The sequence below is a fragment of the Saccopteryx leptura genome, chromosome 1, assembly GCF_036850995.1.
Source record: "Saccopteryx leptura isolate mSacLep1 chromosome 1, mSacLep1_pri_phased_curated, whole genome shotgun sequence".
NCBI lineage: Eukaryota > Metazoa > Chordata > Mammalia > Chiroptera > Emballonuridae > Saccopteryx > Saccopteryx leptura.
The window spans coordinates 297,774,063-297,794,414 of record NC_089503.1 but is presented as its reverse complement, the minus strand read 5'-3'; the positions used below and the strand labels follow the sequence as shown (position 1 = coordinate 297,794,414).

Genomic DNA, 20,352 nt, shown 5'->3' with positions numbered 1-20,352 from the left:
AATTGTTTCTCTTTAAAACATACCATTACAATCATATTCCATTTAAAATCTTCAAATGCAAATAAATTCTAGGTGGGTTTTTTCATATTTTTATATTTTAAAAATATTTTGTTTGTAAAACTAACACCTTCTTATTTAAACTTGGATTGTTTTTCCATCTAACTATTTCAGATTTACTTTGGGATATTGACAGTTTTAAGAATAACCACCAGATGGCTCAGACCACAAATGATCTTTAAACTTTTCATTTTCTGAAGAATAGAACAGCATTCTCATAAATTTCCATTTAGCATGATATGCTGATAAGACAACCATAGCTGTCGTTTTTTAAAAATCAAATTTGTAAGTATACTCTCATAAAAAAATGCTCTGCATTTTGTAACCTGTAAACACAGACATTTTTTATTGAGAAATATTAATAAGACACTTCAATTAATAAAACATTTTTTTATTAATTCTTTCTACAACTACATTTTGGGGGAAAAATATCTCTCTTCCCTTTGCTGTTTATAGCTAGTGCTAGTATTACTTTTTATTCTTTAGTCTGAATTTCAGCCAAGGGCCTGCAAAGTCTGTATCTATTTGAACAATTTGCTAATTATTCTTTATTAGATGTGCTTGCCCTAGGGTAACCTACTTGCATTAATACTGGACAACTGCCAACCTGCAGCTTAATCCTTTGGTTGAAATTCAATCATTGGACTGCATGCTGGTTTTCAAATACAGTTTTACAAAATAGGAACAGTAGGGGGCATACAGAGCTCAAGATGTTTGTTGTCACACTGATTCGGGGAACTAATTTTACTTTCTGAAATCTGTGGTCTTATTTAGAATACTGACAATGGCATTCCTTTTTTAATATGTCTCTTATGTGTAATATGGGTATTATATACTTGCAAGTATTATGACTTTGTCAGTATCAACTGCTGCTGTGCTTTACTCAACTTTCACTGGGCATATGTGTGTGTGTATATATATATGTATATATATATATAGAGAGAGAGAGAGAGAGGAAACTTTTAACTTAATTTGTGACTAGCAACTGTATTCACTGTACTTTGCATTGATTGGCAAAACTATACTTACTGTGAAAGTGCTATGCAAATTGCAAAGCAATATGCAAATGATAGCTATCCTCATTCCTTTAGCATTTAAAATTGTATTAAGAAAAGCTCTAGGCCTGACCAGGCAGTGGCACAGTGGATGGAGCGCCAGACTGGGACGCGAAGGACCCAGGTTCGAGACCCCAAGGTCGCCAGCATGACCAGGGCTCATCTGGTTTGAGCAAGGCTCACCAGCTTGAGCCCAAGGTTGCTGGCTTCAGCAAGGGGTCACTTGGTCTGCTGTAGTCCCCCAGTCAAGGCACATATGAGAAAGCAATCATTGAACAACTAAGATGCTACAACGAAGAATTGATGCTTCTCATTTCTCTCCCTTCCTGTCTGTCTGTCTGTCCCTATATGTGACTCTCTGTCTCTGTCACACAAAAAAAAAAGAAAAAGGAAAGCTCTAGCAGTGGACAGAGCACTAGCTTGGGATGCTAAGGACCCAGATTCAAAACTCCATGCTTGCTGACTTGAGTCCAAGGTCACGGGCTTGAGCAAGGGGTCACTGGCTGGGCTGGAGCCCCCTAATCAATATGAGAAAGTAATCAATGAACAACTAAGGTGCCACAACTATGAGTTGATGCTTCTCATCTCTCTGCCTTCCTGTCACTGTCTGTCCCTCTCTCTCACTTAAAAAAAAAAAAAAAACTTTACAAATGCCCAACTTAGTGTCTATATACTATATACAAATGTCAAAGAATTTTTCAAATTTTCCTTTAGGAAATTTAGCGGTGGAATGTTCTTTGACAGGGTAAAGACAGAAGTAATCAATTTTTCACTTTGGCTTTGCCTTCTCAAAACTCTAAAAAAAAAAATTACAGCATGAGCAAACCATTTGACAAGTGCACCTGTTCATTGACTCGGGAATGTGATGGTCCATGATGAATAAGGATCTTCACAATTTCCTCATCTCCCTTCCAGGCAGCAAGGTGAATAGGAAAATAACCTTTGTTGTCTGCTACATTTGTTGATGCCTCATATTGAAGTAGTTTGAGAACTATTTCCCTAAGAAGGAAAAGAAAAAATACATAACAGAAAAGAAAATATGCTGAACAACACAGATTTTATTAAGTAGGTCATTATAAAAGTATACTAGATGCTGGCTGGCAATTTAGAGTAATCATTCAAGGTACTGAGATATAAAACTGGGTTTAAGAATCTGCTTCTTCAACATTTGTCTATGTACTTACCTAAAACACCACCACCAACACCACATATACATACAGAGAGTATTGACTAAGCAATGAAACTATTGAATAGAATTCATTTGGGCAAATTTACCTAGTTTTATTAACTGAATGAATTAAGTAAAATTATTTACAAGCATACCTCCTTCCATTTTTTTTTTTTAAAAAGGAGTTTCTTCCAGATAGCCCATGCCTGAGATTTAGCTGAAAGAAAACGTTAAGGTATAAGCAAACTCCTTGTTTGTTTAAAAAAAAAAAGTTATACTACCGAGAGACATTCAGGAACTTCATGCATCAGTCCTATTGAGAACTGGAATAGGGAACTGAAGATGCAGGTAGAAGACAAAGCAGTCAGCACATTAGGAAAGGGACTCTTACGAGCTAGCTGCCGTACAAACACAAGGTTGGAAAAAAAGTTTAATTACTTTTCAGCCATGGCACACAACATATTTTGAATGTGTATTGTTCATCCTTGTGTGCCCCTTGACCTTTGTCCTCTCAAACCTAAGAAGTCATTTCAAGAGGGAAATTCATGTATGAGACCAGTTTTACCGTTGATGCAATTTCAGTACCTATTCAATGGAGCCTACCGATAGGATTTTGTACTAAATCCCCACCAGGTTTTCAAAGTAAAAATTCTGAATTGCAATACTCAGCCTCAGGAGGAATTAATTCATAATTACTAGTATATTGAACTTTGTAACAATCAAAAATAGCCATTATTGAACGTTGTAATAAACAATCAAAAACAGTCATTCTGAAAAACTGTATTTTCATTTGGATGCATTTCAAATGCAAATTCAATTAATTCACTAAGTGAAATCCTAGCTAGACAGATAAATAAATACATATATACATACACATAGACAATTACAATATACTCTAAAGTTGTTTCTCATATATAGCAAATCACTAGAATAAATGTAGCATAAAGAGCTAAATTTAAATATTTCATAAAGCCAGACTTTAAATGTAACAAATGAGAAAAGTTGGAGAAATTTTGAATAGAAGTTAAAACTCTGACAACCCACGGCAGGGGTTTAGAACTAGTTGCCCAAGATGTGCTTTATGACACATGTATTGTTTTGAGCTAAAGGCAATTGAGGCCCTGTGGGCTTAAGAGAAACTTTGGCCTCCTGACCCAACTACCTAGAAAAATTTAAACTAAAGGCCTTGCCCAATATAAGAGTTATTAGCAGACATAAACTCTTTTGACATATCTATATGGCAGGACAAACACTGAATCATTGATCATCTGGTCTTCTTATCAAATCTGGGAATGTCCTTCTTCCCTTCTGAAGCCTCAGGTGTCCAAGTGAATTCCTTAGCTCAGGATGTCATATACACCTTACACTGCCTGTCTGTCTCTGAACCTCTGTTGTATGTGGGGTTTCTGATTCTCACATATGTGAGGTTCTCATATGTACATATATAATTAAATTTGATTATTTTTCTCTTCTTAATGTGTCTCATGTCAATTTGATTAGACTAGCTGAAAAAACCTAGAAAGGTGGATAAAAATATTTTTCTCCTCCACACCACAAAAAATTAGTCATGATACAATACAAAATTATAGTAAGTGACAAACTGAGAAGTTAGCTCTTTTGTAAGAGGCATTTACATTTATAAGGGAAATCTCTATTTGTAAGGGTATCTCCCTCTGAGTACCAGAAGCAGAAAGATGACTTAAACTCTAGAAACTCTTCTCACCGGAGAAGGCAGAAATTTAAATCTGCATAGCAACCCCATACCCTTGTTTACTGTGCCCTTTCTGATAATCTCCCATAATTAGCTTCCCTCTCACAGCCTGACCCAACATCTTTCTTTGGCTTTTAACTAGAAATTATACTTAAGGTGGTGGCTTGGGCCTTTTTGGTGGGTTACTCAGTTTTCCTGAATCTCTACCATATATTCAGGATGTATACATGTTATTAGGCTTCTGGTAATTTTCCTCCTGTTATTCTGCTTTTTATTATTGGGTGGGTGGTAAGAGAGGGAGTCTTAGCCAAGAACCTAGAAGGATAGAGGGAAAATTATTTTTCCTTTCTCACACCTGGAACACTAGACTTGACTGACAAATTCATGAAATCATAATGAATAATCAAGAACATCATAGATGCCTGATTAGGTGGTGGTGGAGTGGATAGAGCGTCAACCTGGGACACTGAGGACCCAGTTTTAAAACCCTGCAGTCTCTAGCTTGAGCACAGGCTCATTCAGTTTGAGCATAAGCTCACCAGCTTGAGCATGGGGTCATCGACTCGAGCGTGGGATCATAGACATGACCCCATGGTGCTGGCTGGAGCCCAAAGATTGCTGGCTTGAAGCCCAAGGTCGCTGGCTTGAGCAAGAGGTCACTGGCTCAGCCAGAGCCCCCCCCCAGTCAAGGCATGTATGAGAAGCAATCAATGAACAACTAAAGTGCCACAACTATGAGTTGAAACTTCTCATCTCTCTTTTCCTGTCTCTTTCTCTCTCTCTAAAAAAAAAAAAAGAACATTAGAGAAATATTTGGGAAGTTTCAAGGAATCTTAAATTTTCTATTAAGATTTCAGACAAAACAATTTTTAAAAAAGTTTTAAACAGTATTGTTTCATATCTGAAATAAGAAAATTTGAATTTCAGTCCCAGCTGCACAAACTACCTAATTATGTGACCCTAAAAAAATCATTTAATCTCATTTTCTATTTCTTTTCTGTAAAGCAAAGGTAGTCAATCTTTTTACACCTACCACCCACTTTTGTATCTCTGTAGTAAAATTTTCCAACCGCCCGCCAGTTCCACAGTAATGGTGATTTATAAAGTAGGGAAGTAACTTTACTTTATAAAATTTATAAAGCAGAGTTACAGCAAGTTAAAGCATATAATAATTACTTACCAAGTACTTTATGTTGGATTTTCACGAAGTTTGGCAGAATAAATCTTTATAAAACAACTTACTATAGTTAAATCTATCTTTTTATTTATACTTTGGTTGCTCCGCTACTGCCCACCATGAAAGCTGGAAGGCCCACTAGTGGGCGGTAGGGACCAGGTTGACTGTAAGGTCGGTGGATAATGGGGGAAGGTCACGTGAGGAACCCAGGAACTTTGGCTAGGACCACCCACAACCAAGCGCGCCAAAAGAAACTTCCCAGAGCCCTTTGGAAAATAGCAACCATCCGCCAGCCAGTGAGATATCACTACCTCATATTAGCTCGACCACCCTAGGGACCCTTTAAATATCCCTCACACGGGTCACTCCTTGCGACTTCCCTGGCCTCCATCTTTTCTTGGGGCCAGGGAACCTCGTCAGGTGGGATGCGCGCTGTACTCAATAAAACCTTTTGTTATTACACATTTTGTGGCTCTGGACCCTTCCTTCCTTCTATGCGGGGAAAAATACCTTACATTGACTACCACTGCTTTAGAGGATATTATAATAATAATGTAGTAGGCAGTTACACATACATGAGCAGAGCAAGTACTATAGGCCAGGCATAGAAGGCCACCAAGGCATAAAGCCCCAGGTGCCTAGCAATGGAAAAAACTGAGACACCATGAACCTCATCCCCAGGGTAACCTTTCCCCCCGCTAAGTCATGCAGCTTAGACCACCAGATTTTCCTATCACTGGTCATCAGTTTAAACCCCCTTAGCAGAGGAATGAACCAGGGGTGGAGGGGAGAAGTGGAAAACAGCTTAAGCATTAAGCTCCCATGACAATGAGGTTCTGACCCGCATCAAATATATCTAGACCTCAGTTGTATTTTAGCTTCAGGCCCAGAAAAGCAGCAAAACAAGACAAGTGATGCTGACCTCAGGACCAGCTGCATTGGCTAATGACCCTTTGCCCTGGTGCCAACCAATCAATGGAGACCGTGACTCGAAAAGAGCACACCTGGAGAGCTGATGAATATTCTATTGAGATTCTCCCCCAGGACCTCCCCTAAAGTCTCCATTCTTAAAAGACTTTCGGACAGAGAACCCAAGTGAGCTCTCCCTTCTCTGAGACACAAAGGCCTTTCACCTGCTGTTCTTCCTCCTCCCCCCTACTCCTCCCAGGCATATTTTCCTTGCTTCTCCTTTCTCCTAAACTCAAAGGGACTCCATGAGACTTACACCAGGGGAGCAATGTGCAGTGACAGCTCATCTCAGGCTAGCCCCCTGAACCTGTCTCCAAGGCCCCTTTTCTCTGACTTTCTTCCTGCACAGCCGATAAATTCTTCCTTTACTAGCTGCACTTTGTCTCTTGATTGAATTCTTTCCTTCAAGAAGACAAAAATTGAGTTCCCATCATTTCTTTGGTAACAATAGTGCCTACTGGTCAAAACTGCTAAGATTTTTAAATGAGATCACAGGAAAAAAATCCATTTGATGAATAGTAAAGCACTATACAAATACTAGTTCTTGTCTCAAGTAAAACTAAAATCCTTTAAAAGTAAAAATGCTTCGGCCCTGGCCGGTTGGCTCAGTGGTAGAGCGTCTGCCTGGCGTGCAGAAGTACCGGGTTCGATTCCCAGCCAGGGCACACAGGAGATGCGCCCATCTGCTTCTCCACCCCACCTCCTCTCCTTCCTCTCTGTCTCTCTCTTCCCCTCCCGCAGCTGAGGCTCCATTGGAGCAAAAGATGGCCTGGGTGCTGGAGATGGCTCCTTGGCCTCTGCCCCAAGCGCTAGAGTGGCTCCGGTTGTGACAGAGCGACGCCCGGGATGGGCAGAGCATCGCCCCCTGGTGGGCATGCCAGGTGGATCCCGGTCGGGCGCATGAGGGAGTCTGTCTGACTGCCTCCCCATTTCCAGCTTCAGAAAAATACAAACAAAAAAAATAATAATAAAAAATAAATAAATATAAAAAAATAATTTAAAAGTAAAAATGCTTCCAGAAAATCATTTTTGTAAAAAAGAATCTGAAAATCTGAAGGACACTTGAAGGATATCCAGTTCATATATTTCTCACCCCTGCCATGTTAAGAGTTATTATATTGGGCCTTACATTCTGAGATAAATAACTATAATGAGGTGAAAAGAATTCAATACCTATGAACAGTAAAGGTGGCTAAAAATCAGAAGATCTGGCTTGAAGTACCAACTTTCTACTATTTACTAACTTGATTACCTTGGGTAAATCAAATAACTTCTACCTGTCTTTCCGATATTGTTAAAACAGAATTTAAATTATACTTCTTGCTGTCAGTCTCAAATGGCTATGTTGCAAATCAGATGAGAAACAGATATGACTGTAAAATCATAATCAATCAATCAATATGCACATGTCAGGCTACTGAAATATTGAGCAATCCTCTGATAAGGTGCCAAGAAACTATAAAACTTAGCATTAGCACTGCCATTTTAAAGAGGAAAAGTCAGGCCTCTTACCCCCTCCTTTCTGTGGAGAAAGGAAAGAGAAGCATGCAGGAGGAAGGGCCTGCAAGGGCAACTGGGTCAGCCGGGTCATAACGCTGGGGAACAAACTGTTTGTTGCATCCACAAAAACACTTGTTCTTACCTAATTCAAGTGTGCTGATCTCAAATATGACATTAGTGTTTCTCTGTAAGCTACAGTTACTTTGTAATTCAAGATTTTAGGTTTTCAACTTATTGTAAAATTTTCAACATTTAGTTTAACGTAATGAAGAAGAATGTCTTCTTAGGCATCATCTTTGTGAAAATATAATTTATATAATGCAATAAATACACTAATACACTAAAAGATATGACTGCATCAGAATTTGTCTACAATTTTGAAACAGAACATATTAAAACACTTATTTTAATCATAAAATTTGCATAAAACTTATTTAAATTCTATTCAGGCAAAAATTTGTGTTTGTAGCTTTTGTGTTTGTGTACTTGTTGAGGACAATCTTGTTTGATGCCCCAGCAGTAGTCTGCTCATCACTAACAGCTCAAAGATTTTCGGGAAACTTATCAAGGTGACTGTTCAGGAAGTGAATCTTAATGCTCATGTTACATCCAATGTCATGGAAAGCCAACAGCATCCTTTGAACCAGAAGTTCATAGTTTTCTGCTTTTTTGTTGCCAAGGAAGTTCTTTGTAACTGCCACAGAAGACTGCCATGCTGCTTTCTCCTCCTTATTCATCTTCCTGGCAAATTCTTCGTCACATATGAGGGTTCGAATTTGAGGTCCATGGAATACGCCTGCTTTTATCTTCTTGAAAGAGAAGGCAGGAAAAGCAGAAATAATATGTTGAAAGCATTCACTTTCTCTATTCAAAGCCTGAACAGGCCCTGGCCGGTTGGCTCAGTGGTAGAGCATCGGCCTGGCGTGCAGGAGTCCCAGGTTTGATTTCCGGCCAGGGCACACAGGAGATGCGCCCATCTGCTTCTCCACCCCTCCCCCTCTCCTTCCTCTGTGTCTCTCTCTTCCCCTCCCGCAGCCAAGGCTCCATTGGAGCAAAGTTGGCCTGGGCGCTGAGGATGGCTCTGTGGCCTCTGCCTCAGGCACTAGAATGGCTCTGGTTGCAACAGAGCGACGCCCCAGATGGGCAGAGCATCGCCCCCTGGTGGGCATGCCAGGTGGATCCCGGTCGAGCACATGCGGGAGTCTGACTGCCTCCCCATTTCCAACTTCAGAAAAATAAAAAAATAACAAAGCCCAAACAAACTGCTTCATTAAGCCAAGTTTGATGTGAAGTGGGGGGAAAATGATCCTGTCTCAATTAACTACAGGTTCATTCACAATATTTTGGATCCCTACTTCCAGAGCTTCACGTTTCGGCCACTCCTTCTGTGTCCAGTATTTCTCTCAAGCTTGGCTGTCCCACAAACAAAGAAAGCAAGGATACTTCGTGAAACCTGTTGTCCTAGCAGGAAATTTACCATTTTAAGATCCACACAAATTATCCAGTTATGCTCCTCATACTTTAGAAAATCGAGGATAATTTTTATGTCATTCTTACTAAGTCATTCAATTTGGATTGGCTAAACTGCTGAGGAGTTAATGACTGCTTGGCATCAGAAGAAGACCCTTTAGATTCTACAACCATTTCCTCATGCATCTTATCAAAATACACTTGATCACCATGTTCCGTAGAAGAAATAAAACCACTGAAAACTGGAACCAGGAGTGTCTCAGAGTGTGGGATAGGTCATATTGCTGAAGGAATATTAGGATATGCAATCATATGCCATTTTTTCTTGCCGATGCCCTTTGTATGGATCAGACAGAAATAACAGTCACTGTTGTAGTCCTTAGGTTTACGCCAAACCAAAAGGCATTCCTTTGCATTTTCCTTTTGTCCAGTCATGAAGCATTTCCTCTCTTTATGACACACAATATGAGGAGCCCAATTCTTGCCTTGATCGCCAAGGGGAACTTGAAAATAGGCAATATATGCATGTGTCACAAATGATGAAATATTGTGCCTTTGACGTTTAAGTGTGTAACAGCCACTTATATAACAGAAGGTGTCAGGACTATTCTTACATTTACACCTTCTTGAAGAAACCATGATTCAATCTTTTTTTTTTTTAAGAAACCATGATTCAAACTTAAAACAAAATAAGAGGGTGTTTTTATCAGATAATAATTTTTTACATTTAAAAACAACTACAATTATGTAAAAGTGATGTTTGTAAAACATTAATTGCCTTGTGGTTATGTTTAATCCAAGAGTCATTGCCCTTTAACTCCAATTTAAAAACCAATGCATGCCATTAACTGTAACAAAAAGAAATTAAAATTGCATAAGAACTAGAGCATGCACCAAAAAACGGATTTCAGATTTGGAATCAGCAATGCATAACTATATAGAAACAGTTCTAAAACCTCATGCAACTGAAAATGAAAAAAAAAATTGTTCCCCAGTGTATAATTTAACTACAGTGCAAAGATAGAACTTATCTGAAAATGCCTTCCTCTTCTCTTTTCATAAAAGCCTTTAGAAAAGAATGTTTATGTATCTTAATTAAGAATTCCTACACTCTGACTCACCCTCTCATCCTAAAGTCATGAGAGTGACGTATATCTCTACACCAGTGGTAGTCAACCTGGTCCCTACCACCCACTAGTGGGTGTTCCAGCTTTCATGGTGGGCGGTAGCAGAGCAACCAAAGTATTTATATAAATAAAAAGATAGATTTAACTATAGTAAGTTGTTTTATAAAGATTTATTCTGCCAAACTTAGCGAAAATCCGACATAAAGTACTTGGTAATTATTATTATGTGCTTTAACTTGCTGTAACTCTGTTTTATAAAGTAAAGTTATTGTACTTCCCTACTTTATAAATCACTATTACTGTGGAACTGGTGGGCGGTTAGAAAACTTTATTACAAACAGAGATATAAAAGTGGGTGGTAGGTATAAAAAGGTTGACTACCCCTGCTCTAGACAAAGGGATCACAAGTCTCTCCTTACCCACCCCAACCAGTACATGATTTTGTCTATAAAAGCAGGCTCAGAACTATATTGAGGCCTACATGATTTGGGATTGTGCCGTGTGTAGTAGCCGACTTAATTTAATAAACTCCTCTTTGAAATTTTCCTGTAACTTTGGTGTCTTTGTGGAACTCACTGGTCACTTTACAACAATCCTAGTACTTTTTAAAATTTATATTTCAGTATTTAAAAAAGAGGTAAAATAACACCAAAGGAAGCACAGTTAAATTAAATACCTGAATCTGAAAGGCAGAATTTTTCCTACCACAAAAGAGCCTTCCTTAAACTTATATATCAAAGAAAGATAACTATGTAAAGGGTTTTACTTTTATTTCTCAATGCCTAAGAAAATTTGGAAATATATCCTGAAACTTCTAAAAGCATCTCCTTTCAAAGGGTAAAGAGGAAAGTTTAACAAGATCGTCAATCCTACTGCCCTTTATTCTCACTGAAACCATTCAGAATTTCATTTGTTCTTTAGCTCAATTTTTCATTGAAATTTTTAATAATGTATTTGATGTGTATTAATTCTTTATTTATCAGGAAGAGCTAAGACAGACAAAAAACTTAACTTACTGATCATTTACATTGTGTAGTGTTACCACGGACAGGGAACAGACTTTGCTACCCCAAAATATGTCTTTGGTATAAGGATCATTTTGAGCTAAAGTAAGTGACCAGTCGTCCTCCCTAAAGGAGGACAGTCCTTCTTTTCTAAGTTCCATCCTCCCTTGAAAAGTGTCCTCCTACATGTCCTCCTCTTTGATATCGGAAGACTAATCTGTAAATGTTCGTATTCGATAGATGCAGAGTCTATCCATTGCGTGTGATGTGCCATATTTGTATCTAAATGAATACTTTTTTCTTACAATTATTATTAAAAATTAATAGGCATGTAAGCATAATTACAATATAAAATATTACAAATGTTTTTATTATGCATATATCATATTATAGTGTATTACTGTTGCAATGAATAAAATGCTTCTTTTATTTACAATACTGTTCTTTTCCATTTATTTTTGTCCTCCTTTTCATTATAAAAAGTTGGTCATCTTAGCTAAGGGCAATTAAAACCTAGAAGACTCAGAAAAAACTACCCCTCAACTGCCTAAATTTACATTGGAAAGGGGACCTGAACCAGAAAGAGAGCTGTTACCAAAGACAGCCTTTTACCTAAGAAACTTTATCTGCATAACAGGGCAGCCTTTGTTTACAAAACATCTCCTCTCACGTGCCTATGAATGACCTTCTTCCCCTTTGTATCTCCAGACCCCTACCTAGTTAGAGATGTCATTCAGGCCTCAATTAACTGGCTGCCTTTCGGATCTCATATTCTTATGGGGCACCTGTAAGCATGTACATACTTAAATTTGTTTTTATTCCATTAATCTCTCCTATATCAACTTAATTATTAGACCAGCCAAATAATCTAGAAGGGAAGAAGAAAAATGTTTTCCTCCCCTACATCACTATCTAATATCTAAATCATAAAAGAATAATATGTATGTTTATGCAATGGCCTTTGGTGAACAATAAGTTCCTAATTAAGTACTATTATTTTTTTTTTCTTTTTTCTTTTTTTTTATTTTATTTATTCATTTTAGAGAGAAGAGAGAGAGAGAGAGAGAGGAGAGAGAGACAGGGGGGAGGAGCTGGAAGCATCAACTCCCATATGTGCCTGACCAGGCAAGCCCAGGATTTCGAACCGGTGACCTCAGCATTTCCAGGTCGACACTTTATCCACTGCGCCACCCCAGGTCAGGCCCAGTACTATTATTTTTATTTAAGTTTTTAAAAATGTATTCACTTTTTTTAATTTCAATTTATTTTTAAGTTTTTATTTAATTGAGCTTTTCATCTTATTCAGAGATACCAGCTAATGAAGTGGCTTGGCTGGGATATCTACTATGAAAATATATTTGTGAAATATATAGTTATATCTCTAATCAAATAAGTGCCTGTAAGTCTTACTGAATCCTAAATAAAACATTAATCAACCCATTGCCAGCCCTGGCTAGTTGGCTCAGTGGTAGAATGTCAGCCTGATGTGTAGATGTCTCGAGTTCGATTCCCGGTCAGGGCACACGGGAGAAGTGCCCATCTGCATCTCACTTTCTCTATCTCTCTCTCTCTCTCTCTCTCTGTCTGTCTCTCTCTCTCTCTTTCTTCCCCTCCTGCAGCCATGGTTCAACTGAAGCAAGTTGGTCATGGGCACTGAGGATGGCTCTCCTTAGCCTCTGCCTCAGGTGCTAAAAAGAGGTCGGTTGCTGAGGAACAGAGCAACGCCCTAGATGGGCAGAGCATCGCCCTCTAGTAGACTTGCTGGGTGGATTCTGGTCAGGACGCATGCAGGAGTCTGTCTCTGCCTCACCTCCTCTCACTGAATAAAAAAAATTGTCATTAACCTTTCTTCTGATGTATCCATGTACAAAACATGGAGTATATATTACATAGGCCTTTTTCATCCAGACTCATTCAAATTAAATTTCAGGTGCTTTCTATAATATCTGAACTAGAAGAACAGTTAACGCTAGGATCTTACTAAATCAGTATTTTCTTAATTTTTATTTAAGTTGCGCCTTATATCTTCCAGAAGCATCAACAAATAAACATACTGACTATGCTTGGTTACCTAGTATGAAATATAAGTTATATTGATGAACAATGCCTATGGAATAGCAGGCAGAGAAATAATTCCTATGCATCTTAAACACAAAATGGCACTTTCTTATAGGCAGCACTTGATAAATAAGAAATTATTTAAAATTCTAAAGTAAATGTGATTGATGGTATTGTTGAAAAAATAATTTCATTTCCCAGAAGGTAAACAAAATACCAAATAAATTTAATAGTAATCCAACTTAATTCATCGCAACATTTTGCAGCTTGACGCTAATATATCTATGTTTAGGTAAAAACAGGAATTCTAAAAGTATTAATTTTTGCTACTATATTTAATTTGTTTCATTTTCTGATAGATACAAATATACTGCTGATTAATATGAAATGTTTTTTAAGAAGTTCCAGTACATGGTCTGGGAGGGATTAAATTAATTTGGAATGTTCAAAATTCAATTTTTTTATGTCAACAGCAAGTTTCTCTATAATTAAATTATAACCAAAAACATTTATTTTTGTGCCAGCCTCTCTTACTTGTTGGTAATTAAAGGAACTTTGAAATAAATGCAAATCATCTTCATATAGATACAGTATTAACAAAACTAATAAAATTCTCAAATTCATAATGGCTCTGTTGATTTCAGACTTTCTTGAAAATTAAACTTCTCCTTAATGGAAATAAAGTGGCAAAATTAAAGAACTTAAATTAGGGGCTGTTGGGCAAATGAGTTTGTAAAATTAATTTTTAGAGTTTGCTCACTTTTAGTGTTAAAAAATGGTGCTGGGCAGTGCCAAGTATGTGATCTGTGAAATTGCAAATTACCTTCCTGCTGGGGAAGGGCCATTGTCTTGCTAATATTTGCTGGAGGAGAGAGAAGCCATGTTTGCAGAGTGAGAGCAGAGAGAATGCAGGGTGCTGAAGAAGAAGTAGTTTTTGCAGAAAGTTTGAAGAAGGAGATGGGGAATAGAGGTGAGGGGCTTTTGCGAGCTTCCCTGAGACTGGTGGGGCCTTTGATTCTAGGAAAAACCGTAAAAGATTCTCCTGGTTGTGGAACCAGATAATGTGTCAGTGGCTTTGGGAGCCCCATGTGTTTGCTCGTTGGCCTGTGCAAGTCTTGAATAAAGGAATGGCCCACCATTTTTTGGCTCCACTGTTTCTTTACCGTCTGTCCAAATCTAATGGGAACCTGCATCTCCATGGCCACAGCGACAGCAGTGACTACTTGCTCTATAGGGGCTTTGCCTGTAATAAGAATTTTTGCCAGAAATAACTCAAGACTTATCTATTTATACGGCAGGGCAAACTTCTGTTTACTGAACACATGCTCTTCTTATCCTGCCAATGACCTTCCACCCCTCTGCAGCTCCAGGTAACTTACCACATCCTCAGCTCAAATGTCACATATACCTCATTATAACTTTGTCTTTGAATCTCTCACATAGTGGGGTTACCCTAGGTTTGTGTGCAATAAATTTAGTTATTTTTCTCTTGTTAATAATTTGTCTCATGTCAATGTGATTATTAGATGAGCTAGATGCCTATGGAATAGTAAGAGTAAAATTTCTTCTTCCCCTCCACTGCTAATTACTAGTTAGAAGAGAATTAAGAGAATCAAGTTGGTAGTAGAAATACATGAGACAATAGATCCTCCATAGTTAAAAAGAGAGAAAGAGTAATAGGTCTTTAGTCTACTGAAATAATAATTTATCTATAATTGTTACTAGTGAATTTTGTTCTATAGCCCATGACTTTTTTTTTTTATCATTTGAAGGTAACAATTTTCTAATCTGCAATTACAAGTAACCCAGGAAATCAATCATCAATAGATTATATTTTCTATTGTGTTCTGATTTGGCTAAGTGGGGATAAATTATTTATTATATATAAAATAATACATATATTTCAGGTAAAAAAACACTGCTCCACTTAAGGGTGCAACACTTAACTAGTGTTGATAAGCTAGTGCTACCAATGAAACATACAAAATGAGAAGAAATGGGCTCAATATGAAGTATGAAACCCTTAGATTATATGTTGGCAGTAGGGAAAAAGCCTGTTCAAAGCAAAGAAGAATTAACTACAGGATGCTGTAACATTACTTCTAGCTCTATGATTCCATAAACTTTAGCCTAGAAATTATATATATACTTGTGGCAACAATCTCGAGCTGATGGCTACAACAGCAACAGCAACCAATATGGAAATGAGGTGCTTCTATGCTGCCTGCTAAGGCTTGCCTGGAGCCAGTACAACATAATCATTCATTACCTATACTAAGTGAGAATAGCAAAGGCAAAGAAAAGAAAACCCATTCTTCTCTGGCTCTGAGATATATATATACTATGACTTTTTTTTCTCCTTCAAATACCTTTACCTAAGACAACAGAAAAATTAGCATTCCATGTGAAAACACTAGTTGATGATAATGGGAGGCAGCCGAGAAATACATAACGTGACAGAGAAAAGCCAGCAAGACCTTAGGAAACTGATGTGCATACAGCCACAAAGGAGAGAAAATGTAGAGTGCTGATAAAATCACACACTGTGAACTAGAGCACTTAGACTCCAGGCACAACTCCACCTTAATATCTAAATCATTTATCCAGAATGGCTTTGTTTCTCCACCTATAAATGAGGGAGGTGCGGAAGAGAGGGTAGAATAAATGATCTTTAATTTTAAATGTCCATGGGTCATTTAAATAATTTTAGATAAAGCAATCTTATACTCTAGAGCAGTGGTAGTCAACCTGGTCCCTCCCGCCCACTAGTGGGCATTCCAGCTTTCATGGTGGGCAGTAGCGGAGCAACCAAAGTATAAATAAAAAGATAGATTTAACTATAGTAAGTTGTTTTATAAAGATTTATTCTGCCAAACTTAGTGAAAATCCGACATAAAGTACTTGGTAAGTAATTATTATTATGTGTTTTAACTTGCTGTAACTCTGCTTTATAAATTTTATAAAGTAAAGTTACTTCCCTACTTTATAAATCACCATTAATGTGGAACCAGTGGGCGGTTAGTAAATTTTACTACTAACAGAGATACATAAGTGGGTGGTAGGTATGAAAAGGTTGACTACCCCCACTCTAGATGAAAATCCAAATTTCAGAGTTGTAGCATTATAGTATATCCATAACTGACCCCCACGTAATACCAAAAGCAGTATACCAAAAAATACTATAATTGGAAAAAATGAGAAAAAATATCTAGTCTGTATTTTCAGCATATTAAACTGAAGCCTACAGAGGTTAATTAAGTGGCTCAAAGTCATCTAACTATCAGAGACAGGGAAATAGGATTAGAAATCTCCTGCTTTTTTCCCCAATGCCAATAGAATGACACCGAGTTAAATCTTTGTAGAAAGTGTTAAAAAGAAAAGATAAATGAGACCTGCAGATAAACAAAGCAGAGATATATAATTCTTAGAGAATATCTGCAATTAAAGACATCTTAAAAGATACCTAATAAATCCCTAATCTCTTTATGATGACCTTAAAAAAATGCTATTCAATTCACTTAAGTTAGCTTCACTTTGTATATTGCCAATAGAAACTAAAAATTATGCACTGGGGCCCTGGCTGGCTGGCTCAGTGGTAGAGCGTCAGTCGGCCCAGCATGTGGAAGTTCCAGGTTCAATTCCCAGTCAGGGCACACAGGAGAAGCACTCATCTGCTCCTCCACCGCTCCCCGTCTTGTTTCTTTCTCTATCTTCTTCCCTTCTGTAGCTAAGGCTAGATTGGAGCAAGTTTGCCCCAGGCACTGAGGATGGTTCCCAACCTCCTCAGGCACTAAAAAATAGCTCTGGTTGCAAGTGCCCCAGATGGGCACAGCACTGCCCCCTAGTGGGCTTGCAGGGTGGAGCACAGTTGGGGCACATGCGGGAGTCTCTCTCTGCCTCCCCTCCTCTCACTAAAAAAAAAAACCTGACCAGGCGGTGGTGCAGTGAATAGAGCGTTGGACTGGGATGCAGAGGACCCAGATTCGAAACCCCAAGGTTGCCAGCTTGAGTGCGGGCTCATCTGGCTTGAGCAAAAAGCTCACCAGCTTGGACCCAAGGTCGCTGGCTCAAGCAAGGGGTTACTCAGTCTGCTGAAGGCCTGTGGTCAAGGCACATATGAGAAAGCAATCAATGAATAACTAAGGTGTTGCAACGAAAAACTAATGATTGATGCTTCTCATCTCTCTCCATTCCTGCCTGTCTGTCCCTATCTTTCCCTCTCTCTGACTCTCTCTCTGTTCTTGTAAAAAAAAAAAAATCTAAAAAAAAAAAAATATATATATATATATATACATACACGTATATATATTCATACACACACACACACACACACACACACACACATATATATATATGCATACATGCACTGGGCCACAGGAAAATATATCTTAATGAGGGGAACGGGAGCAGAGGAGGGCATGGGGGTATAAATGGTGATTGATTTGGGCTCTTAAACACACAATATAGTGTACAAATGATGTGTTGTAGATTCATGCACCTGAAACCTGTATAATTTTGTTAACCAATGTCACCTCAATAAATTCAAGAAAAAGAAAAAAAAAAGAAAAAAACTTCATAAGCCATTATGGATAAATCAATAACATTTACTTAACATTGCAAATCAAGGAGGGATACGAATGCTAATCCATTTTGGGACATTATTTTGAGAAGTGCTGATACTGTCAAGCTGAGATAAAAGAAGAAAAGTAGTATAGGTCTAATAATACCCAGGCCTGAGACCTTCCGTCCATTATTTGACAGCTGGCATTCCCAACTGGAACTTTCCCGGAATCCACACCTAAGAAGCCAAAGCTCTGTATATCTTTCAGTGATTTGATTTGGTCTCATCACAGATGACCCAGGTAAAAAGAAAAATAAATAATTTGGAAATTCTAATACTATGAATCTAAGTGATGAAACATTAAGTTTATAATATTTTATGTAATTCAGATAACGGTTCTTCAAAGAATAATAATAATGTTAGACTTATGCCATATGTTCTAAGATAAAAAAAGGTAAATGGGCCCTGGCCGGTGGCTCAGTGGATAGTGTCAGGCCTGTATATGGATGTTTCAGGTTCAATTCTCTTTCAGGGAACACACAAGAAGCAACTATCTTCTTCACCCCCCACTCCATCTCCACCTTCTCTCCCTCTTCCTCTCCCACAGCCAGTGGCTTGATTGGTTCGAGCATGGCCCCAGGTGCTGAGGATAGCTTGGTTGGTTCAAGCATCAGCCTCAGGCACTAAAAATAGCTTGATACTCCAGCATCAGCCCCAGACAGGGTTGTTAGGTGGATCCCAGTTGGGACACATGTGGGAGTGTGCCTCACTATCTCTCCTCCTCTCACCTAAAAAAAGAAAAACAACAAAAATAAGGTATAGTGATAAATAAGTTCTTGTGTGAGAACGATAAGGCTGTAAAATGTGACCAAGTATGACTAAGTCCCTTGTGTCTCAAAGTAAAAAACTTTTATATATTAAGTGAGAAAGCAAAAGGTAAGCAGCATTTTTAAGGCAATAATTACCACATCTAAAAAGCTGAAGTGAAATGAAAAGATCCTTATCTGGGAAGAGCAACTTGAATTATTAGAACAAAGAAAAAACAGGAGGAAGAAGCACATGAAAAGTGTCACTTTTTTTCTGTTCAGGAAGAACAGAACATCTGAAACATTCAGAGGATGCCTCACACTTTGTCTCTGTCACTGAACCATTAGGTTACCTAGCTAAAACACTGAAAATGAAATGGTTTCCATGGTTACACGTTCTTTCACTCTTCATACTGTATATGATCACATTATTTGAAACATAATTCCATAGGATAAACAAGTTTAAAACCAAAAGTACCATCAATAACACCAAAGAAAAAGTATTTTAGCTAAATGTGAAGGATTTGAAGTGGTTTATATAAGTGCCCATGGCTCATAATAGCAACCATCTATTAAGATTTCTCTCCTAGTGAATAATTCCATGTTGGGTGAAGACACTAAAAAAAGGGTGGATTATCAAGTGGTTTTATCCCATTCCCTCCCCAAAGTTACACATGACTAACATGTCTTGTCACTTCCTTCATTCTCCCTATGTGACTATTTTAGAGCAGTGGTCCCCAACCCCCAGGCCACGGACCGGTAGCGGTCTGTGGGCCATTTGGTACAGGTCCGCAGAGAAAGAATAACTTACATTATTTCCATTTTATTTATATTTAAGTCTGAAAGATGTTTTATTTTTTAAAAATGACCAGATTCCCTCTGTTACATCCGTCTAAGACTCACTCTTGATGCTTGTCTTGGTCACATGATACATTTATCCGTCCCACCCTAAAGGCCGGTCCGTGAAAATATTTTCTGGCATTAAACCGGTCCGTGGCCCAAAAAAGGTTCGGGACCACTGTTTTAGAGTAATTCTTTCAGCTTACATTCTGCAGAGAATCATCAGCAACATTCCTACCACATTGAACTTGTAGGAGTGGCTACCTGAGGCCTCTCCAAGTTCACATAAGCCCCGGGGGTTCTCACGGCAACGTGAGACAGCTAGCGTCAGACATAATTAGCTTCATTACATGTAACTAAATACACAAGGATTCCAGTCCAAATAAGTGGCACTTACTTATGTCCGTTTAAGGCCGCATGGTGTAAAGCAGTGTAACCCGAACTGTCTGTGCAGTTCACGTTGGGGCCTCGCCAGATGCTGCAAGTGAAGCACAAGCACAAGGTTAACGGGCAGAATTCTGTTCCAAACCCCGGAAGAAGCCTGACAGACCCACAGCCGGCGGAGTGCTGTTTAGAAAAGTCCCAGTCATATAAAAAATGGTTGCCGTTTTTCCTGCATCCCCCTCGGAAGCATAACTTCACTTATCTGATGTCAGGAGATTATTAGGGACAATAACTACCTTTAGAAAGTATGAGCAAATGCAGGCCCATTGCCATCTATTAAAATCTGGATCCAACATTTCCCCATTACTTTATATCATTACTTAAATATTGGAAGCAATTAACATTCAGCTACCATATTATATACTAGAGAATAAAGATTTATGACACCTGCCTCTTCCTTTGTAA

The 20,352-nt window shown here is 38.3% G+C and overlaps 1 protein-coding gene across 5 annotated transcripts in view; it reads right to left on the bottom strand.

Moving 5' to 3' along the window:
- Positions 1-20,352, bottom strand: part of ANKS1B (ankyrin repeat and sterile alpha motif domain containing 1B) — a 1,043,795-nt gene that overhangs the window by 889,654 nt on the left and 133,789 nt on the right. For all 5 annotated transcript variants that reach the window (XM_066357188.1, XM_066357179.1, XM_066357202.1 and 2 more), the window contains exons 2-3: positions 19,901-19,981; positions 1,955-2,111 (exon numbers count right to left, since the gene is read on the bottom strand). In XM_066357188.1, coding sequence (XP_066213285.1) covers positions 1,955-2,111; positions 19,901-19,981 — 238 coding nt within the window. The remainder of the gene's footprint in view (positions 1-1,954; positions 2,112-19,900; positions 19,982-20,352) is intronic.